The following is a 26,392-nucleotide window of genomic DNA, read 5'->3' as shown; positions in this document are numbered from 1 at the left end:
TAACAAATTATGCTGTTGGGCTTTTCTTACTGACACTTTTCTCCCATTGTGAAAAAAGTTATAAAATGTCTTTTCTTTTTTGGCACTCAGATGAGTATAGGATCAAACCGGTGGAAGAGGTCAAATACATGAAAAATGGGGCAGAAGAGGAGCAAAAAATAGCAGCCAGGAACCAAGAAAACTTGGTAAGCATTGAATTTCTTGTATAACAATGAATTTTGGTGACAGCATTAGAATAAAATCTGCACTGCATGTTTAAACTGCAGCTTACACACTGGCACGAGATTTCTTGAAAATGCCGTTGCTATTTATAGCTTGCCTGGAAGCTGTACCAGTACTCCTGTATCCTGTTTGTTTTTGAACAAGCTCTTCTTTAATCTTCATAGAGAATGTTTCAGGGGAAATGTAGCAAAATTATTAGTATTTCAAAATGGTTAAATTTAAAGGAAAAAGCATAAAGTAGGAATGAGTTTTATGGGGGGGGGGGACCATTACCTTTTTTCTTTTTCTCTGCATCCTTTAACTTGTGTCCAGATCACAGTGAATGGCTAAGTTTCATTATTCTTGATATGTAGTGTTGTTAAGGAAGTTGCCTTTCAAAGGAAAATAAGGTACTTTGAAGGTAGGTCCTTATCAAATTTGTACTTCACATTCACACTGTTAAGGTATTGTGGGTTTTGAGTTAACGTGAGAATTCTAATGATCTGAAACAGATAGTTAGGAACGTCTTTCTCTAATACAAATCAATCTACATGTTCCACCTTAATATTCCATCCCTTAAACATTTAGTAAATTATCATATTAGCTGATTTCTTAAGAGATTACAGATTGTTAAGAATATGCATTTATTCAGTTATGTTGGAGCAGAATTGTTTTTCTCTTTTATTTTGGGATTGATTGCTTGCTATTTTTTTCATGTTTGAGTGAATGTATTTTTTAAGAAGTTTGCAATGTCATAAAATATTTTCACTTGACTTAAACTCCTTTTTCCGTTATGTGCTTTGTTTTTGTTTTTCTGATTTCTGCGGCAGCAGAGGGAGACGGCAGAATATTCACCAGTGCTCATGAGTATTTAAGGCTGTCATTTTTCCATGATACACTAATGAACATAACAGGCTCACTCTTTTTCCTCTGTTCTTTTCTGAACATATGATCTGCAACTTGAAAAACTCAAGTATCAACAACTGAGTATTTTAGATCATTTTAAAGGAGTGAAAAATACTCTGATAAAATTCTGCTTTATAAATGGGATTTGGATTTTAAGGTATCCCTCAAGTCACAGAGGTTCATCATACCTGTGGTATATTTTAACATCAATACCTAAATCCAGAAAAGGTAGCTATGACTAAATAGTGAAGTTAATATTATCAGACTTTTTACATGAATTTTTTTTTTGCTTTGAATAGATAAATAGAAGATCTGAGTAGTCGAAACATCAGTAGTCAGTTTTCTACTGTATTTTACTGAACAAAGTTTGTCCTTGCTTGATATAATTTCATCTTAAGTTATGAATCTCATCTTTAGTAATAGTGTTTCCATTGGAGGCTAAAGAGACATTGATGACCAGTCCGCTGGTGGCTCTTTCTTAGATGTAACTACTAGCGTCCATCTCTACTTCACATGCGTGCATCTCTGAAATCCTAAGGAAAGCAATGACTTTTATCTTACAGCTTGTGAGTCTTTCCTCAGTGTTGATCTCATCATATTTAGGGCCAGTACGACTTTTTTCCTTCTCTCTCAGTTTCATAGCCTATCAGCTCTTTGGTGCTAGTATATTCTTTTTCAGCACCGTGGTCAGAATTGGCGCTAGTGCTTTTCCATGCAGACTGAATGGAGATTCAAAAAGAGAGAAATTCTGGCCTATTTACTCATAGATTATCTATGTCAACCCCACACCCCTTTACTCTGCCAGCGAATCAGAGTCTAGGCCACCGAGAGGAGTTTTCAAGTATATGAAGACTTACAAGGAGAATGGGGACTAAATGGTTATTTTTGGTTCTGAGATTTCTAGACTGCGTTCCAAAATTAAATGATTTTCAGTTATTTGGAAGTATGTTACCTTTGTCACCTCCATTTGGGGGGATGCATAACCAAGTACTGACCATGCATACTGTTGGAGAAAACAGCCTCCTAAATTTGAAGCTTACATTGGAAGGTGGATGAGATAGACTTAACAATTCTTTATTTTTACGTCCATTAAAATAATCTGAGAGTCAAGATGTTCTTATGTTTCAAAGAATGATTTTAAGATGTAGCTTGAAGTATTTTTTAAAAGATTTTTTTTTTTTTTACCCAAACTGTTGAAATTAAGAGGGTTGGCAAACATAACCAAGGCATATGGCATGATGGTGACAACCATGGGTTTTTGGAGGCAGAAATTGCCTGGATTCAGATCTCAGCTCTGCCACTTACTCATTGCAGGATCAAGTTACTTCACTTCTCTAAACCTCCCGCCCATCCATTGGGGAAAAAGACAGTGCTTCATGGTGCTCTTGGGAGGATTACACGAGGCGATTGTTGTAAAACTTTGAGTGCAGTGCCTGGTACGTGATAAGCACCTAATAAGAGTTAGGCATTATCACATAAAACGAAAGGAAAGAATAATGAACGTTAGAGTCAGTGTTCCTTTTCTTTTTCTTTTACGTTAATCGGTGAGAGAGATTTAAGTGAATGTTTTAGGTTAATGCCAGTGTTACATCTGTTTTGAAAAATCTTGCTCTGGAACCATGAAATGACTTAAACAAGTATGTTTTGAGTACCTGTTATGCACAAGGCCCTTACTTGTGTTGAGAGACACAGTGTACTTAAAGTTAAGGAGCTTACAGTAAAGTTGAGGGAACTGTTCAGGTCAACCAGTAGCTTATTGGGTGCCTCTGTGTACAAGGCTCTGTCCCAAACTCTGCAGATAAACACAAAAATAAGGAAACCACTGACTCTTACCACAAGGCGCTTGTATTGCAGTAAACAAGGTAAGTGCCAAATGACTATAAATAAAGCAGGGTTAGATAAATAAAACAAGATTGATTCCAAGAAGACAACACAAAGAGCTGCCGATATCAAAGAAGGCAGATATCTTGTCTGTTGCGGCATCAGGACCTACTTAATGAAAGAGCTGGTGTTTACAATGGGCCTCAAAGGATAGAATGAGGGAGAGTGCCCCAGGCTGAAGTAACAGAGATGGAAAACACAAAATGTATTTAATAAAAAGCACATGGTCCTGTTTGATTGGGGAGCGGGAGGGGTCAGGAGAAGGCATCAGTAGGAGAACAGCGGGAAATTAGAGGCAAAACGTAGTTGGGGTCATACACAGAGCTTTGATGTCTAGCTGAGAGGTCCAAAATCAATTCAGTGGATTAATGGGAGCCTTTGAAGTTTTTAAGCAGGGGATTGTCAGAATGAGATTATGATTCAGGAAAGTTTATGTGGAATCAGCAGGTGTAATATGGAGTGGTATGGGGAGCCTGGGTGGGAGATCATTCATAATAGTTTTTGCAAGAGATAGTGAACCTGAACCAAGGTAGTGGCAGGGAGAATAGAAAAGGTTTAGGCAAGGTTGCAATAGAAGCAACAAGATTAGACAGCTTATTATAGGTATTAAAGGAAGACAGAGGAGTCAGGAGATAATGGTAATAACAAGACTGTGACACCTGGAAAGATGACCGGTAGTGGTGAGAATAAATAGTGACCTCAATGAAAAGATAAAATCACTAAGAAGGCTGTGTTTGATGAAAATACAAAGTGTTCATTCATTCATTCATTATTCATTACTCATTCTTGCCCACCCTTAAAAGATCAAATGTGGTCCACAAGAGAGGAAGTGAAGCATCCATCACATGACAATGTAATAACTGCAGTGACAGAACACCTGTACTGTCAGGGCCTTAGGCTCTGTGCTTTGGGGGATGCAGAGGCGCATAATGTAAATCTCATCACCCTAGTGGGCTCACTTTCTGGTAGCACATAGAAGGCATGTGACCTAAATGACCACAACTCAAGATACATTGCGAATGTAGAGGTTGCTTTTGAGCAAGCAAAGCTTTAGGAACTTGCACACTATCCATGCGAAGGAGTCTAGCAAAGTCCACATCTGTGAGTGTGCGGCGCTTGTTACCTGGGACATGCTAGGTGTTCGGTATATTTTTGTTTGCTTCAATGTGGATGGAGGAATGTATGAATAAGAGAAGTTGGACCTCGAGGTCCAACTATTACTTTGTACCTAGTAGTTGCTCAATAGTATTTAGATGTCCAGTCACTTGGGACATCTAAATACTATTCACCACAGTTTCTGTGGGTGGAAGAGATTGTGCTGGTTTTCTGTGGCTGATGATGAGTCATTTATATGTCAACCATTTATGTACTCAGTACAAACATGTGCATTCATCCAATTTTTACCACTGTTGGACATCCATGTATTTCACTTTACTTCTCTCAGACTTTAATTCCTTCTTCAGGAAGGTAGTATAAAATAGTAGCATTGGCTTTGGAGATTATATATAATTATATATCAATATGGATCCTGGGTTATTTCTAGCTTTATAATTTTGTTCAAATATCTGAAACTTCTGAACTTCAAGTTCCTCATCTGGCATCTGGGAATTATAAAATTATTGAAGTATTAGAAGTAAACATAGGAGAATATGTTTAGAATCTTAGCAAAGCAGGGGAGGCTTTCTTAAGACATAGAAAGCAAAAGCTATGAAGAAAGAAAAATAGTGGGACTTCCCTGGTGGCTCAGCAGTTAAGAATCCACCTGCCAATGCAGGGGACACGGGTTCAAGCCCTGGTCCAGGAAGATCCCACATGCCGCGGAGCAGCTAAGCCCATGCGCCAGAACTACTGAGCCTGCGCTCTAGAGCCCACGAGCCACAACTCCTGAGCCCATGTGCCGCTACTACTAAAGCCCACGCCCTAGAGCCTGTGCTCCGCAACAAGAGAAGCCACCACAATGAGAAGCCCGCGCACCACAACAAAAAGTAGTCTCCACTCACCGCAACTAGAGAAAGCCCGCACTCAGCAACGAAGACCCAATGCAGCCAAAAATAAATAAATAAATTAAATTTATTTAAAAAAGAAAGAAAAATAGTTTATTTCATTAGATCAAAATTAAGTACTTCTGCAAGACAGAATAACTACAGAAAAGTAGTTAATAGATAGGCAACATCCTGGGAGAAAATATTTATGACATAAAAGACAAAGGATTAGTACTGGGATTTCTAAAGAACACTTTAATTAAGAAAAGGCTAATCCACCAGAAAAATAGGTAAATGAAATGAACAGATGGTTCACAGTAGAGGATATTGGGTAATAAGCATATGAAAAGATGTTCCACATCACTAGTACAGTGGCTACTCTCTTACCCAACCTGCTGTGTTAGAAGACTCTCACAAACCCCTCTGAAAGATGCTGACTTCAGTCCAGGGTGGGCTCACAGAATGGCTGGTGCCCTACTCTCTAGAATACCCCTGTGCTTTTGCTGTCTCAGTTAAATGTGTGTTTTCCAAGCGCCAGTACGATGGTTTCCAAACCTGCTTATGCTGGTTGAATGTCATTGTAATTATGTAATTTAGTTAGGTAATATGTAAACCGATGAAACACAGGTGTGGAAAGAGAGCTGTTTTTGTGAAAATTAAATTAAATGCTTTGGAAAACCTTGATGAAGGCAGTTACTAAAAACTTGCGGTTAAATTAAATTAAATTCTGCACTCAGATTATTTCACAAGGCTTTTACGTTCTCACTTAGATGTACATTATAAGGGTGTGGTTACATTATCTTAGATGTACATTATAAGGGTGTGGTTAATGCAGAAAGTATATGTAGAGCCCCAGTCAGTGATCCCTTACTTGAGAAGCCTTGTTCCTGTGTCAAAAGATGGGAGGGGGAATGCACATCTATGTATTTTAAAATAAATAATACGCTTAATGTACATATACATTTTTTATGTTGCCCTACTTTAACTCACTTTATCATTTAATTACCAGTCCAGATGGTGTTGCCTAACACAACCTTTATGGTAATCAGGGAAATGCATATTAAAACATGATTCCTTAGCTTGGCAAAAATTTGAAGATTGATAATATCAGAGTTTGGCATGGTCATAGGAAAATATGTATTTACATACTAGTGGTACCTATCTTGGAAGACAATTTAGCAGTATCTATTAAAATTTAAACATGCGCTCAGCATCACCCAGCACTTCCATATCTTGATATCCACCCAAGCAGCTGCCCTTGTGAATGAGAAAGCTTGCACAAGACTTTCACTACAGCATCGTTTCTATAAGTGAAAAATCAAAAATAACCTGCATGCTTGTCGCTAGGAGAATGCTACAGCTGTAGTACACTAGACAGCAATTGAAAAGAATGAGTTAGAGTTTATGAACTGTCAGGGAGAAATGCAAATTGTAGATTGGATATGTATAGTATGATACCATTTAAGGTTTTTTAATGAAACAAAACAGCAACACCCTACATGTGCTATGAGTACTCATAAATGTACAGGGATCCATAGAAAAACCTGGATGGATGTGTCCCGAACTACTGAGTGGGCACCTGAGTTAATGGGGGACATAAGTGTGCCATGGCTCAGTTTCCTCCTCTGCAAAATGGGGATAATAACTGAACCCACTTTAGCAGGAATTTGTGAAAATTAAAAAGATATTCCTGTAAACTCTTAGCACGGTTTCTGGCATAGAAAATGCAGATGTTGGCTATTGTCAACAGTGGAGTTGGATTGGGTGGGAAGGATGAGAAAGGATCGGGTGTGGTGGTTAGGGGATTTTTATCCTTATAAAAAATATTTTAAAAATTTAATATTTTTAATTTTTTAAGGAAAATATGAGTATATTATTTGTGTGATTTAAAATTTATTTTTAAAGGGGACAATAATAACAAAACTCCAGTAACTACTTGGATACCCGGGGATCTGTAATGTTAAGTAGGATTGTCATTTTCTCATTATCTTAAATACCCTCAGTTTTTCACCATTCTCTGATATCTGATTAACAGCAGGCAAGCTCAAGGAGCTCAAGGAAGCTCAAGGATCATCCAGCTTCATTTTATGTAGGTTAATACTTTTGCATATAAATAATTTAAGGGTAAATTACTCCAGTCTTGGCACTATTCAGTCCCCTTCCCTCTCCAAAGACAAATAAAAGACCTAGTTTTGAAGTGCTCCTCTCACTACACGCTAAGACATTGTCATTTTTTCCTTGATTAACATTTGTCATTCTTAAGCTGTCCTCCCTTAGGAGTTAATGAATCACTTGACTCTGGTTTTTTGTTTTGGGGGGGTTTTGGGTTTGAGTTTGGGGTTTTGTATGTATTTCCTAGATTTACACGTATTATAATAGTTTTTGACTCACTATTTCCAGATATCTTTGTATAAATGAGAAGGCACTTTTCTATCAAATGAGACATATCATGGTTGGGTGAGCTTTTGATTTTAGTATTATCCATAGAGTTGAAGACTGAGTTGAAACATGCTTGTCTAACTCACCAATTCCTGAGTACAATCAGGTGACAAGAAATAGAGCATTCTAATGGGCTTTGGTGGAAAAGGAGAATGAATCAAGCTCTAGGTACGCCCTCTTCCCGCCTGTTGAGTTTGTGAGAGCTCCCATACCTATCTCCGGTACATTACATTTCCAGTAAATGTCAGGACATCCAGTTGGAGAAATGAAGACTTAGAGATTAGGAGACATCTTTGATAAGAGGAAAATTTCCAGCAACCTACCAGAGCTCTCTTTGGAGCAGTGGCATTCAGCTGGTGAAAACTGGGAAGTGGCTCTGACCCACGGAATGTGCTGTGGTTGAAGCAGTCCCCTGGAGGGGGCTAATGTTCTCCAAAGCATTGGATTGATTGACAGCCTGAAACAAACCAGAGAACAGCCTGCAATTTCACTCTGTACCTGTAGGTCAGTAGGAAAGCTAAGTGCTCAAGACCACAGTCACCATATCACTCTTTCTCGAGTGTGCCGGTGAGGAACAAGTCATGTGAATGAACATTGTAAACTTTGACTCGATAATGTTTATCATGCTAAGATTTATAATTGCCATCTAGATGTTCTCTAATGAGGAACCTTCTAAGAGTCAATTTAAACTCTTCTTTTTAACAGATACGACCATGTTTACTTATCCTATGACTCTGCAGAGCAGCTAATATAATAGCAAACTGACTTTTCGGTTTAAAGGTTGTTCTTGGTGATCTTAGGAGTGACTGTTTATCTTTGAGTGCTCATCTCACGTGGAAGGTCAAGTAATTATTTTTGGAAACCAGATAATGCAAAAGACCGTGACATTGAATTGTCCCAGTTTCCCAAGTCATTTATACATTCCTAGCACTCTTGAGAATAAGGTAAAATAAACTGACAAGGGTAAAGCTGATATTACAGACAAAGGGTCAAGCTCTACAAAGCACCTCCTTTCCCCTCCCCTCCCTCCTTCAAGGTGCAGGTTGGATGTGAGCTCAGGCTGGGGCTGGAATGAATTGTGGAGGTGGGAAGAAGTGGGATTTGGACTTGAAGGAGTTACTTCCTGGGTTGCGGACATGCTAGAAGGTTGAGGGTTCCCAAACCAAAGTGAAGGTAGGGGGTGAAGATGCTCCCGAGAGCATCTGTTTTAGACGAGAGAAACCTCTTCCTAGAGCAGCTTCATAAACATCACTTAAGCCCAAGACTCATCCCCAGGATTCCCTGCTTTTAACTCAGTGGTCTCATTCTCATTTCCTGTTCTCGCATGCATAGGACATGGGCACCAGCCGCGGGTTCTTCCAGATAATTAGAGAAACAGCATAAGGATCTCAGACACGATCCACCTGACCAGAACCTTTTAGTTTCTGAGGAGAAAAACAGCTCATGTGAGCTTTAGTTCTGGCGGCATCGTTCTCTTTTGTTTGTTGCGGCACAGACGGAACAGGAGGGAAGAATTCTGTCTCTTCACTGATCTTGGAAAACATTCTTTATCCAACTAGTATTTTTGTGTTACTTGAGCCAGGCACATTCAGGGTATTACAGATTCTCCTGGCACTGTGGTAGTTTATTTTAGAGTAGAACAGGAGTAGAGTTTAATTCACTAAGAAGGAGGGATTTGTTGAATCAACCCTCTAAATTTTAAGTGTTGAACAGAAGCAGAGTTCCTAATTCAGGAACAGAATGTTATGAGAATAAAAGAATACCCACAAAGTGCTTTGTAAACATAAAGTCCAACACAAATTATAGTGGTTATTGTTGTCACTAGTTAAAAGGACACTTAGATTCGTTTCTGAGGTTAGTTGCTATTTCATGGTGGAAACAAAGTTAAGGAACAGCATTCTTCTGGTTCTAAGTAAGAGTTAATACCTAGTCCCCTTGAAGAAAGACTTATATCATCATAGCACACTTCATTCTCTCACGGAGAAAGGGCAATAGTAAAGTGTACACAGGTTCCCCCCGCTATCCGAAAGTAGTGTTCCTAGGAAACTTCCCGTAACCTGGAATGGTGCAAAGTGAAGAAGCAATTACCTTCGGACACATCTTGCTAACGGATGCACAAAATAAATGGAGGTAAAGCACAGACACCCACAGACACAGTTCACAGGTACAGCAGCGTCATGCTGAGATTCTGAGTGTAGTTTCTGGGGAAGGAGCATGGTGGTGCCACTCTCACTGCTGGGGGAATGCACTGCCTTTATAATGGCTCCTGCAAAACAAACGCTGCATGCTATTTTCGCTTTTTGCCTTTTTTCCTAAAAGCAAAACTCCTCTTCACATTTCTTTCGGTTAGCAAAAACAGGTACTCATTCTTTTGTAAAAGCAAAGTGGTGTAAAGCAAACTTTGAAAAAGCAGGGGATACCTGTACCCAACAGATACAGAAATCAATGAATGGAAGGCGGTTTTTGGAGCAACTACTATAATCATCCCAAAAGCTAGGCATAGCAGAACATGACTGAAACCCTATTTCAAATAGCTTTTTCTCTTTTCCATACTAATACACTGACACGACCTTATGCAGGTGAACACGGTGTTAGGGTCCTGGTACAGCATCTCTCTTTTTTTCATAACTATTTTTTAAGTTGACATATAGTTAATTTGCAGTGTTGTGTTAGTTGCAGGTATACAGCAAAGTGATTCAGTTATACATGCATGTATATATATTTTTTCAGATTCTTTTCCATTATAAGTTATTACAAGATATTGAATATAGTTCCCTGTGCTGTACAGTAGGTCTTTGTTGTTTATTTTGTAAATAGTAGTTTTTATATGTTAATCCCAAATTCCTGATTTATCTCTCTCCTCCCCTTTCCCCTTTGGTAACCATAAGTTTGTCTTCCATGTCTGTAAATCTATTTCTGTTTTATAAATAAGTTCATTTGTGGAATTTAGATTCCACATATAAGTGATATCATATGATATTTGTCTTTTTCTGTCTGACTACTTCACTTAATATGGTAATCTCTAGGTCCATCCATGTTGCAGCAAATGGCATTGTTTCCTTCTTTTTTATGGCTGAGTGATATTCCATTGTGTGTGTTGTGGGGGGGTGGTATACACACAACATCTTCTTTTTATCCATTCATCTGTTGAGGGACATTTAGGTTGCTTCCATGTCTTGGCTATTGTAAACTGTGCTGCTGTGAGCATTGGGGTACATGTATCTTTTTGAATTATAGTTTTCTCCGGATGCATGCCCAGGAGTGGATTGCAGGATCATGTGATAAGTCTATTTTTAGTTTTTTACAGTATATCTCTTGAATAAATTCCTATTTCAATGTACTCAGTTCTCACTGTCAGCTAGGTATTGTCTGGGTGCTGACAGAAAAAAAGGATTAACGAGGCACCAATGTAACTCAGGAAACTCAAGGGGCCACAGATACGTACACAGGAAGTCTCCAGTAGAGGCCCTAATGAAGTCTTTTGGGAGAATGGGAATGGAATGGTGGACCCTGATTGGGAGATCTGAGGAGATTCACAGAGAGCTAGCACTGCAGCAGGGCCTTGAACGAAAGGAGTTTGCATTGGCAGATGAGTAGGGGAAAGGGATTTTGAGCAGGAGGAATAGTGGGAGCCAAGCACAGAGACGTGACATGAATAGTGAGTGGATGGGGAGGCTGAGGGAGCACATTGTGAAGTGTTTATTGGGTAGTTAGTGTGTTTCAGCTGTTTTTTTTTTCCAAGCCAGCACATTAATTTCTGGTATACAGATAGCCACGTTCTCTAGCCAGTTTGCAGCTACAGAATAAATAGAACAGATCTCTGCTCATCTAATTTAAAGATTGAGGGTGTTGATAATGACTTCCCTTTTCCCAGCATTGTTGCAAAATGTGATTGCTTTTAAATATGCCTTCCTTGGATGCAAAGTGTTTTCTAAAAGTTGCTGAACATAGTTACTCTTGATCTCCTCTGCCCTGTGAAGCGTAGCTTCTTACTTATCCTCCAAAACCTTCCCTGTTTAACTTTGGGAAGTACAGCAAACACAAACCTTATATTTAAAATTATACCTTATATTTAAATATTAAGGTATAAGGTATACCTTATACCTTATATTTAAAATTTTGGCCTCTTCTCCAAGGGCCATACCATGATATTTAAATAGACAATGGAAAGAAGCCCTCTTCGAACCTTGATTCTGTTTGATCCACATGGTCATTTTAGATACTGGATTTATTTGTCTCGCTGTTTTAGCCTGGGTATTTTTTACCCAAGTGGCCCAGATACAACAGTGGAGTGGGGGAAATGAGTGACAAGTGAGAGGGCCACCTAAGGCTCACCACCGATTAAGAGTATCTAGAACAATAATACAGTCATGTGCCTTTTCTGCAGGTTGTTCGTATTTCTCTCTTATCTCCCCTGTGATGCTAAAAATAAAACCAAAGCATATAAGTTTCACTCATCGATTGGCAAACTCAGTGAGGTAGCGTCACCCAAAATTAATAATTTAGGCCCTGGAGGTGAGAACATCAAAAGCTGTGGTAATGTTTCCAAGAGTCTGGGCTTTGAGTAGTGTCTCTTCTTATAGACTTTATTTGTGAGTAATTAATACTTAGTATTAACAGAGGTGTAGTACTCAACAGCCTCATGATTTGTTTCTAAAAGGTTCTTGGTAATTTTGACAATGGATTCTATACCTGTCATTCAGAAAAGATAGAAATAAATAACCAGGCATAAAAAATTCATACATCTTCTTTGAAAGGGGGTGGGATGTATTGTTTAGCTTGTCAACATTATAATAGATACATGAAGATGCCGTTGTAACTGCCTGCTTCACGTTCACAATAGATCTAATTTATTTACTCTGTATGATAATAGGTGCCAAAGTTCCTCCTTCTTTGAAAATTAAAACAACTGGTAATGACAGATATATTGTCTAAAACTTAATGAGCTGGCTTCATTTTTTTGTTCATGTCAGAGTGTGATGTTATACTGCAGATTTTCATTTGCTGACAAAACTCCTCATAAGTAGATTATTTGAGGGCTTGCCTGATTGGAGGCAAACCTTTTTTTTTTTTTTTAATGCGTTATGGATTTGTACAGTTGAGGGCACTTAGACCAGAAACAAGACAGGAATCTGGTGACTAGAACTGGAAGATGAGGTTTAAAGGTTGGTCTCAGAAACAAGGCAGAAGAAAGACAAGTGTCACATGACACCACTTATATGTGGAATCTAAAAACATGATACAAATGAACTTATTTACAGAACAGAAAAAGACTCACAGACATAGAAAACAAACTTATGGTTACCAAGGGGGAAAAGGGGAGGAGGGATAAATTAGGATTTGGGATTAAAATATACACACTACTATATATAAAATAGATAAACAATTCAAGGACCTACTGTATAGCACAGGGAACTATTAATATATTCGATATCTTATAATAAACTATAATAGAAAAGAATCTAAAAAAGAATGTGTGTGTGTATATATATATATATATATATATATATATATATATATATACACACACACACATATCACTGAATCACTTAGCTGTATACCTGAAACTAAGAGGTTTTATAAATTTAAAAATAAATAAAAATAACAGAACAGAACGTTCCTTATTAGAAGTCGAGTTCAGGCACACTGACAGGAATCTGGGTCTCCCAAATGCTGACCAGGTTTCCATTACTTCTCCTGAGTCTGAGATACACAGAGCCTGAAACAAATGTCAGGGAACACCAGCTGTAGGCAAAGAACGGAGAATCTCTTTATAGTGAAATGCTTCACAGTCTGTGTGATGCCTTAACAGTCACAGTGTGTAAGCTCGTATCAGAGAATCCCTGCTGGCCAGGAGCTGGTGGTCTAGTGAAACAAGATGAGCAACACGGAGCCATTGGATTTGGTTTACTCCTGTTACTCTCTTACTTAATTGTACTTTTTAAATTAATATTTCCCTGTTTATAAATGTACTGCTTGCTTGAATTACTTCAAAACATCCTGGGAAAATATAAAAGTGAGTAAAAAATAAACAAAATTGGTCATAAATCCCATCACAGCTGTTTATGTTTTATGCCTAAATACATAGAAATATAATCTTTTTCTGAACAGAAGTGGACCTGAATTTCTTACAGAGCTATGTATGGTATTTCTTACCGTATGTCCAACAGCCATACTTCTAGGATATTGAAAAACTGTGATCCCACAAACATCTTCATATGAGTGTTGATAGGAGCTTTATTCACAATCACCAAAAAACTGGAAGCATGTAAGATGTCCTTCACTGGTGAATGAACAAACTATATACAATGGGGTATGATTTAGTGATAAAAAGAAATGAGCTACTAAGCCATGAAAAAGCATAGATGAGTCTTAAGTGTACATTGCTCAGTGAAAGAATATAGTCAGAAAGGTACAATACATACGATATGATTCTATTTATATGACATCTGAAAAAGGCAAAACCATCCAGATGGTAAACAGATAAGTGGTTTCCAAGAGTTTGTGGGAAGAGGAGGGCTGAATAGGAGAAACACAGGGAATTTTTAGGGGAGTGAAACTATTCTGTATGAGACTGTAATGGTAGATACATGACACTATGCATTTGTTAAAATGCACTATGCATTTGTTAAAATGAATAGAACTTTACAACAAAGAGAGTGAACTTTCATGTTTGTAAATTTAAAAAAAAAAAATTTAAGAGGTCAGGGGATCCCAAGATGGAATGTAGACTGACAAAAGAATCTAACAGTATTACAAGTATATGAAATAACCTCACTGAAGAGGGTGACCTAAGTAACTTTGCAAATGATGGATGGAGACTGTAAAAGTAAAAGAAACTTTACGTAAGCACTGTACTCTTTTTTGCAGTGGCGCTAAGAGTTAACAATTCTGAAAACACTGTAATTAATGAACTTGTGGATGCTGGATGGTGGAGGCAGGTTTCTCACTGTTGGAGTGAGAGGTTAGACACACACGAGAGGTGGCTAGAAGCATCCGGTGGCAGTGGTTTAGAGTTGGTGATATCAGTGTGAATTAATGTTTAGCCAAATATAGATATAGATGGATACATGTAGAAATATTGATAGATATGTGTAAACACGTGTAAACATATACACACATGTATGGGCATGCATATATTTATATACATGTATGTACATGCGTTGATACCTATATTTGTAGTATATGTATGCGCAGGTGTAGATATGCATGTACACACACACACCACTTTCTTGCTCTCTCAGCTGAGAGGACCTAGAGTCAGTGACATTCCAGTAGCAGCAAACGTACCCAGCACCCGGATCTTGTTTCTAGTACCATTCTCCAAGAAAAGGAACCAAGACTTTTTGAACAAATGGCTGATTATAGGGCTGGGGAATATGTAAGATGATCCTAGAGTATTTTGTAGTGCCCAAATTAGGAAGTGCTCACAATATATACACACAATGATGGGGTATGTCACAGGGACACAGGAGCCAACTGAAAGGGCTCCGAGCCGTCAAAGCTGAAAGAATTGAAGCAACAGAATTAATCATACAGTATTAGATTGTGCTATAAATATGGAACAGCGCACAATGCATTTACTTTATACAAATTATAAAAATAAATACCTGTGGGTCCATACCGATACACATAAATGATTGAATAAATAGAGAAGAATTGATAAATCTCCTATGCAGAATAATTCCAAATCATTTATGTATTACTCTGCCCTCAAGGAGGCAGAGTATAACTTCCCACTTCTTAAGTATGGGCTGTGCGCAGTGACTTCCTTAGAGAGAGTACATTGTGAATATGGGGCAAGAAAGGTAACGTTACAGTGGAGAAAACTGACAAACACTACCCCAGCCAGGTGATCAGAATTAAGTGACAGTGTTAAGTTTATGTTGATAGCATGTACCCTTGTTATGATGTGATGAGAATGACCTCTGTGGTCTTCCTCCCCAAAACGCATGACCTCAGTATAATCATGAGAAAAACATTAGACAAATCCCAACTGAGGGGCAGTCTACAAAATACCTTGCCAGTACTCCTCAAAACTTTCAGGGTCATCAAAACCAAAAAGAAATCTGAGAAACTGTCACAGTCAAGAGGAGCCTAAGGAGACATGACAACTAAATGTAATGTAGTGTCCTGGATGTGCTCCTGGAACAGGAGAAGGACAGTAAGTAAAAACTATGGAAATCTGAATATCGTTTCAATGTTTGGTTCATTAATTGTGACAAATGAACCATCCTAATCTAAGATTTTACCAGTAGAGGAAACTGGATGTAAGGTATATGGGAACTCTTTACTATTCTCACAACTTCTCTGTAAATGTTAAACCATTCTAAATTATAAAATTTAAGTATAAAATAATGGACCTGTCCTATACACACTATGAATATACTGTTTGAATATGCCATAATTTAATAGTTTAGAAAACAATTTTTTTTTTATTTTTTGAATTTTATTTTTTTTTATACAGCAGGTTTTTATTAGTTATCTATTTTATTTATATTAGTGTATACATGTCAATCCCAGTCTCCGAATTCATCACACCACCATCACCCCTCCCGCCACTTTCCCCTGCTGCTGTCCATACATTTGTTCTCTGCATCTGTGTCTCTATTTCTGCCTTGCAAACTGGTTCATCTGTACCATTTTTCTAGATTCCAAATACATGTGTTAATATACGATATTTGTTTTTCTCTTTCTGACTTACTTCACTCTGTATGACAGTCTCTAGGTCCATCCACGTCTCTACAAATAACCCAGTTTTGTTCCTTTTTATGACTGAGTAATATTTCATGTATATATGTACCACATCTTCTTTATCCATTTGTCTGTCAATGGGCATTTAGGTTGCTTCCATGACCTGGCTATTGTAAATAGTGCTGCAGTGAACATGGGGGTGCATGTGTCTTTTTGAATTATGGTTTTCTCGGGGTATATGCCCAGTTGTGGGATTGCTGCATCATAGGGTAACTCTATTTTTAGTTTTTTAAGGAACCTCCATACTGTTCTCCATAGTGGCTGTATCAATTTACATTCCCACCAACAGTGCAAGAGGGTTCGCTTTTCTCCACACCCTCTCCAGAATTTGTTGTTTGTAGATTTTCTGATGATGCCCATTCTAACTGGTGTGAGGTGATACCTCATTGTAGTTTTGATTTGCATTTCTCTAATAATTAGTGATGTTGAGCAGCTTTTCATGTGCTACTTGGCCATCTGCATGTCTTCTTTGGAGAAATGTCTATTTAGGTCTTCTGCCAGTTTTGTGATTAGGTTGTTTGTTTTTTTAATAATGAGCTGCATAAGCTGTTTATATATTTTGGAGATTAATCCTTTGTCCATTGATTCGTTAGCAAATATTTTCTCTCGTTCTGAGGGTTGTCTTTTCATCTTGTTTATAGTTTCCTTTGCTGTGCAAAAGCTTTTAAGTTTCATTAGCTCCCATTTGTTTATTTTGTTTTTTATTTCCATTACTGTAGGAGGTGGATCAAAAAAGATCTTGCTGTGATTTATGTCAAAGAATGTTCTTCCTATGTTTTCCTCTAAGAGTTTTAGAGTGTCTGGTCTTACATTTAGGTCTTTAATCCATTTTGAGTTTATTTTTGTGTATGGTGTTAGGGAGTGTTCTAATTCATTCTTTTACATGTAGCTGTCCAGTTTTCCCAGCACCACTTATTGAAGAGACTGTCTTTTCTCCATTGTATATCCTTGCCTCCTTTGTCATAGATTAGTTGACCATATGTGCGTGGGTTTATCTCTGGGCTTTCTATCCTGTTCCATTGATCTGTATTTCTGTTTTTGTGCCAGTACCATATTGCCTTGATTACTGCAGCTTTGTACTGTAGTCTGAAGTCTGGGAGTCTGATTCCTCCAGCTCAGTTTTTTTCCCTCAAGATTGCTTTGGCTGTTCGGGGTCTTTTGTGTCTCCATACAGATTTTAAGATTTTTTGTTCTAGTTCTGTAAAAAAAAAATGTCATGCTAATTTGATAGGGATTGCACTGAATCTGTAGATTGCTTTGGGTAGTATAGTCATTTTCACAATATTCATTCTTCCAATCCAGGAACATGGTATAGCCTTCCATCTGGTCCTGGACTTTTGTTGGAAGATTTTTAATCACAGTTTCAATTTCATTACTTCTGATTGGTCTGTTCATATTTTCTATTTCTTCCTGGTTCAGCCTTGGAAGGTTATACCTTTCTAAGAATTTGTCCATTTCTTCAAGGTTGTCCATTTTATTGGCATAGAGTTGCTTGTAGTAGGCTCTTATGATGCTTTGTATTTTCAGTGTCTGTTTTAACTTCTCCTTTTTCATTTCTTTTTTTTCTTTTTGTTAAATTTTTTTTTTTAATTTTTTGGCTGCGTTGGGTCTTCGTTGCTGTGCGTGGGCTTTCTCTAGTTGTGGCGAGCAGGGGCTACTTTTTGCAGTGTCCATTGTTACTTCCTTTTAATTTCTAAATTTATTTGTTTGAGTCCTCTCCCTCTTTTTCTTGATGAGTCTGGCTAAAGGTTTATCAATTTTGTTTATCTTCTCAAAAAACAGCTTTTAGTTTTATTGATCTTTGCTACTGTTTTCTTTGTTTCTATTTCATTTATTTCTGTTCTGATCTTTATGATTTCTTTCCTTCTACTAACTTTGGATTGTTTGTTCTTCTTTCTCTAGTTCCTTGAGGTGTAAGTTTAGATTGTTTATTTGAGATTTTTCTTGTTTCTGAGGTAAGATTGTATCGCTATAAACTTCCCTCTTAGAACTGCTTTTGCTGCACCCCATAGGTTTTGGGTCGTGGTGTTTTCATTGTCATTTGTCTCCAGGTATATTTTTGATTTCCTCTTGGATTTCTTCAGTGATCTCTTGGTTATTTAGTAACGTATTGTTTAGCCTCCATGTGTTTGTGTTTTTTACGTTTTTTTCCCTGTAATTTATTTCTAATCTCATAGGGTTGTGCTCAGAAAAGATGCTTGATATGATTTCAGTTTTCTTAAATATACTGAGGCTTGATTTGTGACCCAAGATGTGATCTGTCCTGGAGAATGTTCCGTGTGCACGTGAGAATAAAGTGTAATCTGCTGTTTTCAGACAGAAGGTCCTATAAATATCAATTAAATCTCTCTGGTCTATTGTGTCACTTAAGGCTTGTGTTTCCTTATTACTTTTCTGTCTGGATGATCTGTCCATTGGTGTAAGTGAGGTGGTAAATTCCCCATTATTATTGCATTACTGTTGATTTCCTCTTTTATAGCTGTTAGCATTTGCCTTTTGTATTGAGGAGCTCCTATGTTGGGTGCATATATACTTATAATTGTTATATGTTCTTCTTGGATTGATTCCTTGATCATTATTTAGTGTCCTTCCTTGTCTCTTGTAACATTCTTTATTTTAAAGTCTATTTTATCTCATATGAGTATTGCTGCTCCAGCTTTCTTTTGATTTCCATTTGCATGGAATATCTTTTTCCATCCTCTCACTTTCAGTCTGTATGTATCCCTAGGTCTGAAGTGGATTGCTTGTAGGCGGCATATATATGAGTCTTGTTTTTGTGTCCATTCAGTGAGCCTGTGTCTTTTGGTTGGAGCATTTAATCCATTCACATTTAAGGTAATTATTGATATGTATGTTCCTATTACCATTTTCTTAATTGTTTTGGGATTGTTTTTGTGGTCTTTTTCTTCTCTTGTGCTTCCCACCTAAAGAAGTTCCTTTAGCATTTGTTGTAAAGCTGGTTTGGTGGTGCTGAATTCTCTTAGCTTTTGCTTGTCTGTAAGGCTTTTGATTTCTTCATCGAATCTGAATGAGATCCTTGCCGGGTAGAGTAATCTTGGTTGTTGCTTCTTCCCTTTCATCACTTTAAATATATTCTGCCACTGCCTTCTGGCTTGTAGAGTTTCTGCTGAGAAATCAGCTGTTAACCTTATGGGGGTGCCCTTGTATGTTATTTGTCATTTTTCCCTTTTTGCTTTTAATAATTTTTCTTTGTCTTTAATTTTTGTCAGTTTGATTACTGTGTGTCTTGGCATGTTTCTCCTTGGGTTTATCCTGTATGGGACTCTCTGCACTTCCTGGACTTGGGTGGCTATTTCCTTTCTCATGTTAGGGAAGTTTTCAACTATAATCTCTTCAAATATCTTCTCGGGTCCTTTCTCTCTCTTCTACTTCTGGGAACTCTATAATGCGAATGTTCGTGCATTTGTATTATGTTTAATGTTGTCACAGAGGTCTCTTAGGCTGTCTTCATTTGTTTTCATTCTTTTTTTTTTATTCTGTTCTGTGGCATTGAATTCCACCATTCTGTCTTCCGGGTCACTTCTCTCTTCTTCTGCCTCAGTTATTCTGCTATTGATTCCTTCTGGTGTATTTTTCATTTCAGTTATTGTATTGTTCATCTCTGTTTGTTTGTTCTTTAATTCTTCTAGGTATTTGTTCTTTAATTCTTCTAGGTCTTTGTTAAACATTTCTTGCATCTTCTCGATCTTTGACTGCATTCTTTTTCTGAGCTCCTGGGTCATCTTCACTGTCATCATTCTGAATTCTTTTTCTGGAAGGTTTCCTATCTCCACTTTGTTTAGTTGTTTTTCTGGGGTTGTATCTTGTTCCTTCATCTGGTACATAGTCCTCTGCCTTTTCATTTTGTCTATCTGTGAATGTGGTTTTCGCTCCGCAGGCTGCAGGATTGTAATTCTTCTTGCTTCTTCTGTCTGCCCTCTGGTGGATGAGGCTATCTAAGGGGCTTGTGCAAGCTTCCTGATGGGAGGGACTGGTGGTGGGTAGGGCTGGGTGTTGCTCTGTTGTGCAGAGCTCAGTGAAACTTTAATCCGCTTGTCTGCTGATGGTTGGGGCTGAGTTCCCTCCCTGTTGGTTGTTTGACCTGAGGCAACCCAGCACTGGAGCCTATAGGCCGTTTGGTGGTGCTAATGCAGACTCCAGGAGGCCTCACACCAAGGAGTACTTCCCAGAACTTCTGCTGCCAGTGTCCTTGTCCCCGCAGTGAGCCACAGCCACACCCCGTCTCTTCAGGAGACCCTGCAACACTAGCAGGTAGGTCTGGTTCAGTCTCCTGTGGGGTCATTGCTCCTTCCGCCTGGGTCCTGATGCACCCACTACTTTGTGTGTGCCCTCCAAGAATGGAATCTCTGTTTCCCCCAGTCCTGTCAAAGTCTTGCAATCAAATCCCTCTAGCCTTCATAGTCTGATTCTCTGGAATTCCTCCTCCCAGTGCCGGACTCCCAGGTTGGGAGGCCTGACGTGGGGCTCAGAACCTTCAGTGGGTGGACTTCTGTGGTACAAGTGTTCTCTAGTTTGTGAGTCACCCACCCAGCGGTTATGGGATTTGATTTTATTATGATTGCTCCCCTTCTACTGTCTCATTGCAGCTTCTGCTTTGTCTTTGGATGTAGGGTATCTTTTTTTGGTGAGTTCCAGTGTCTTCCTGTTGATGATTGTTCAGCAGTTAGTTGTGGTTCCGGTGCTCTCGTCTGAACAATTTTTCATAATACTTTATATCTCCCGTCATTCCCTTAGCATAAATCCCCATGTATAGGATGACTGAGACAAAGAGATTTTTTTATATATGTATTCCAAATTACCCTCTCTCCAAAAACAATCTTTTACCAACTAATCTTCCCATCACCAAAGTATGAGTGTCCGTTTCTCTTGACCCTTTACCACATGGGGAACTTTATAACTTTTACTTGGTGCTACCCTGTATCTTTTTGTTTTGATTTGCTTTTTTCTGGTTACTAATGAGTTTACACTTTTAAAAATGTGTTTATAACTTAGAATGTAAGGTCCACAAGGATGAGATCCTATTTGTTTTATTCACGACCTAATATTAATACTAATAATACTAATAAACATTTAATGAATAAATCATATTTCTTATATTTCATTTTTGCTGGAATCGAAGGTTTTCCTTTCATTGGACCCTAGGGGTAAAAAGGCAGGAGAAAAGAATTTGTTAATTCTATTCTTACACGTGAATATGAAACTATAAAACTGGATATCTTCATGAGGAATTCCTAAGTAATGGCCTCCTTGAATCTTATTCAGATAGGTTGGCCCATCCTTTATTAATGCTGCATTTGAGTTTTACCCAAGATCCTGGCTATTGCAATAAGAACATTGCATAAGATGGGAACAATCGTGACCTTTGGGGAATCATGACATTATGTGAAATTAATCCCAGATTAAAATATTCTTCTAGACTCAGTCATCCACCCATCCATCTGTACCTCTTTCCAATCAATTAGGATACAGAACTGGGATAGCAGTATTTTTTAAACAGGTTTGAAATATTCATCAGTTATTCCAATAGTGCTGAATTAAACATATAAATATGGTTAGGCGACATCGCTTCCCTGACTGCTGAGAGATTTATGTCATTCAGTAGGTTTCATACTCCTGAAGAAGAGCGCCCTTACCCAGTGTTGTGCACTGAGAGCATCAAAACTTATGTGATTCCTGCTTTAACCTCAGGATGATGAGATAACTGAACTGAGATGAAACTCTTTGAACTGGATATTATTGGTCTTACTCACTTTGTCATAGAAAATATGCTCAAAAGTTACTTTTAAGGTATCTCTCAGTTTGGGGAGTACATTGACATTACCTGCTAACAATAACAGTATTTTCTGAGTTGGAGCAATGGTGAATTTTTTTACTCCTTAAATAGTTCTGCATCTAAGTTTCTGTAGTACAGTGGTATTTTACTTTGTTTTAAGGCAAAGATACATGTACCTGCAGAGATGAATGGAAAAAAACAGCTTTTATTTTAAACTTAACATTAGCTATTAACACCTCCTTTGTTTTATTTTTGTATAAATTTTGGTTATTATAATAATTATTTTCATGCCATTGGTTTCCATGGAAAATTAACTTCCAGTTGTAACATCTTAATTTGTCATCAAATTTTCATAAAATTTATGCAGTGTACTCTTCAGTGTGTGGTTGGATCATAAGCTTCCAGTTTTATCTGTTTTAATTTTATCCCTTTGTTTCATGACATCTTTCTTTTCCATCATTTGATTTTGTGTTTTTTTTTTTTAAACCAAGAAATCATATCAGCATTAAGAAAGATTGGATTATGGTTCTGATTGTATAAGCAGAAGCCATATCAGTGTTGTGACATACACAGGAATTTTGTGATCAGATCATGAAATGCATCTAAAGAATCCACAAGAGAAGTTTGCTTGTGTCAACTGACCAAAAAAAAAAAAAAAACAATTATGGGGGCAGAGTATCTCTGGGTTACAGGGTTATGGAAGATTCTTCTTTTTTAAAAATTCCTTTCTGCATTTAAAATGTTTTCCTCCTTAATGAACATTTATTACTTTTACAACTCAGGGAAAGGAAATTATACAAAAAGCATTTAAAACACAAGGATTTATAGCAGAAGAACAACATTCATGCTACCACAAATATTAGTTGCTTTTTTTCTGGAAATGCATATCTCTGTGAGGAGGGAAAAGGACCATTCACCCAATTTCCATCTCAGTTGAGAACCAGTGGAAACTTCATTCTGCTATAGGTGGTGTGGTAAATGAATGAATGCAGCCCTATAACTTTTCAGGGCTTTGCAAACTAGGAAGGTAAGAACAATTTGTCCATGTGGACAAATTGCTTAGCTTTTTAGGAATTCTTTAAAAGATACAATGAAAGTAATGTTGTGAAACTATTCCCATTATTTAGCAAAGTGGCAATAATTTAAAATTTTTATTGCTGGAGTTAATGAAAGAAAACTTGAGTTAACCAAATTGCCCAGGGTTTAGAGTATATCGATCAAGCACCATCATTCCTTTATTCCTGCCTTGTTATTGAAAGTTTTTTGAAATATATTTTATTTGCCCTCTTTTTGTTAGTAAGTACAGGATTTTGAGTATTAGTAAATTTTTCTTTCATGATTCACTATCTTGCCCTGGCCTTAAGGTTGTTGTTAAAAACACCAAAAACTGAACAATATATTCAGAGGCTGAGGAGATTTGGCTAAATCTGTGCTAGCCTTCTGACATTCCCTAGAAAAGAGTTTATTTTTTATCTAAACATTATTTTCTCTTATACTTAACCTACAAGTATTTTTGTAGTATTCTTCTGTTTCCAAAATTTTATTTTTTTACTTTAGAATCATTAGTGCTGAATTCTCTCTTATTAGCTCAGGTGGAATTTGGCAGGTAATACAAACATAAATCAGGTTATTGGCATCCTGAAGTTGTTCAGGGACTAAATTGTGTTTGATTACTGCTTTAAAAAAATGAGAATTGTTTGGCAGCCTTATGGTAAACTAACTCCAAATATATCTAATCATTTTGCTGTGAACCCACTGTGTTTAAGAATGTTCACATAGGTACATTTTCATAGTCTCTCAATTCTTTAAAGGAATAACCCTCAACAGGAGAATTTGCTTAGCTACCATGGCAGGGATGTATGATATTTTAATATATCCCCCCAAATATCTACTCCCAGTTGCTTAAAAGAAATAGTTGCTTCACCCCATAGAAGAAAACCAATACCACCACTGTTCTGATTATCTATTATTGTTGCATCACAAACCACTGAAAAATGTAGTGCTGTAAAATAGCAAGTTATTATCTCATGGTTCTGTGGAGCAACTGGGTTTAGCTAGACAGTTCCTGCTTAGGGTCCCTCACGCACTTGCATTTAGTTGTTGGCTGGGGTTGCAGTCATCCTAAGGCTCAACTGGGCTTCGTCACAGGGCTGGCAATGGATGTTGGCCGTGAGGTCAGCTGGGGCCATTGACAAGTACCTATATATGACTTCCACATGGCTTGGGCTTCTCACAGCATGGTGGTCTGAGGGTAATCATGCTTCTCACCAGATAACTGGCTTCCCAGAGGCAGCGGCCCTTCTTCCAATTCTATTTGTCAGAGCAGTCACAGAGCCTGCCCAGATTCAAGGGGGTGAAATTATAGGCTCTGCCTCTTGATGGGGGAGTGGCAAGGTTATATTGCAGAGCACAGGGCATGGGAGATACTATAGCAGCCGTCTTTGGGAACTGCCATCTGCTACAACCACCAACCTGTTCAGGTGTTTCCATGGGTAGGGACCACTTTATGAGAAAAGCCTTGTGGGAAATCCCACTGACTTCAGAAACCTGGATTGTGTCCTTGGATCTACTTTCTATTTTAAAAGAAAAGCTGACAGACACATCTACCTCATGCTTGGGTCCTGAGCAAAACACCTCTATAAGTACCAGATACCCCAAAGGCTAAATGTATCTAATTACATCGTTCCTAAGTCTTCTCAGATATAAGATGACATCTAAACAAGCCTAAGAAAAGCAATCTTCGACATCAAACCTAGCCAGGCTACTTTCTAACTGGATGACCTTACTCAGACTGCATGAACCTTGGTCTCTCATCTGTAAAGTAGGAATAATGATTTCCCCAGGTTGATTTGAGGAATTAGGTGATTTTTGTAAAACACCTAGTATACTGCAGCACATAGTAAGTACTTAACGGAAGATAGCTGTTTTCCTCTTATCTCTATTTTCCTGATTTCTGTGTGCTTCATATGCCCTCAAAACCAGCTCCTAGAGAGTTCCAGGCACTTCAGTGTTTACTAACTTAGGTTTTACTATTTTGTTGAACATCACCCATAGAATTTTTTAGTGAAGTTTTCTAATTAATTTCAATTTCAGGTCTTTGAACTTATAAGTATAGTATCAAAATCAACATTAATAATTTTTTACTTTCCTAAAAACGTTTCCAATGTGGTGCTTGATGTTGGATCATTGTGTTTAAAGTGGAAGATCTCCATTTTAGTCCTAATGACTAATTTTCAAGTTTAAATTAGCTCATGTTATTGGAATTTAAGAAAGAACAAATAAAGTGAATTTATAATGGGTGTTTAACTAGAATTTGTCATCAGTCATAATGAGGAAAAACTGTGTAGCTCTAGGCAGCTCTCTTGTCTCAAGAGTCTGCTAATTAGCTAAATGTTTGGCATATCTCAGTAACCCTAGTAGCCTGTATAATTAAAATTAGCTTTGAACACACTGTATCCCACATCATGTTTTCCTTTTTGAAGGCATCTTCTTCAACTGGGAGCTTTCTAATAATAGTTCCTCAGCCCTGAACTGATCTCAGGATAAGGAGGGAACATGTCCACCAAATGAATCTTTTTATTTTGTGTGTTTTTAAAGAAGGTTCAAGTGGGAAGCATTTTTTAGAGAAAAAAATAAATCCTTTATGGGGGTTAGAGCATGCAGTGATTTCCCAATCATTGAAGAGAGTACAGAAAGATTCAAATAGATGGACAAGTAGTTTATCCTTTTTATTTCATTTAACTTTTTCACAAAATTTTAGGAATATCATGAAATTGAAGATTTTTTTTAAAATCTGGCACTGGTATAATAGAGCATGCTACAGGTTGAACTATCTTGTCAAGACTGTAAGGAAAGAAAATGTCTCAACCCCATTCATTCAATCAGTCACTTGACAAATATTCCTTAGTCAGTTACATGACAGTTACTGTCGTTGGATTTGGAGATTATGAGGAATACCCACATTTCTGTCCTTGAGAAGCTTACTGTCTAGAAGGAGAAGGTAAGCCAGTGAGCATGCAGTTTCCAAGCAGCAGGCTAACAGGCCTAATGAGTAAACCCATGGTACCATGCGCACTGAACCCAAACTTACTACATCTGGGAAGTCTTCTTGATAGAGAGGTCCCTTTTATATTCTCATTTAGCTAAACTACCTTCAGCATCAAAGCTCTGTGAAAAAGAGTATTGAGAAATATGGGCTCTTGATTCTCCATCCTTTGTACATAGCAAATGGTGCTTTGATGTTACAGGTGATTCTTGGGAATATCCTCTGCGCCGGAGGTGTGTGTTAATTCAGCAAGTGGTTGTTCGGTCCTTGTCATGTTCTGGGAATTGTGCTGAAAGCCAGGAATACAGTGTATACCAAATTGTATAAAACGTGGTCTTTGCCTTTGTGAAAGTCATAATTTGTAAGAAACAAGCTGGTAAAAAATATAGA

The 26,392-nt window shown here is 37.7% G+C and overlaps 1 protein-coding gene across 1 annotated transcript in view; it reads left to right on the top strand.

The window, feature by feature from the left end:
• LOC309666363 (uncharacterized protein C1orf21) overlaps nucleotides 1–26,392 on the top strand; it is a 225,482-nt gene that overhangs the window by 115,790 nt on the left and 83,300 nt on the right. The window contains exon 3 of the mRNA XM_082473754.1: nucleotides 91–185. Within this exon, the coding sequence (XP_082329880.1) occupies nucleotides 91–185 (95 nt within the window). The remainder of the gene's footprint in view (nucleotides 1–90; nucleotides 186–26,392) is intronic.

Source organism: Balaenoptera physalus (genome assembly GCF_965194825.1).
Source record: "Balaenoptera physalus genome assembly, chromosome: 1".
NCBI lineage: Eukaryota > Metazoa > Chordata > Mammalia > Artiodactyla > Balaenopteridae > Balaenoptera > Balaenoptera physalus.
This window is presented reverse-complemented; position numbering and strand designations above follow the sequence as displayed.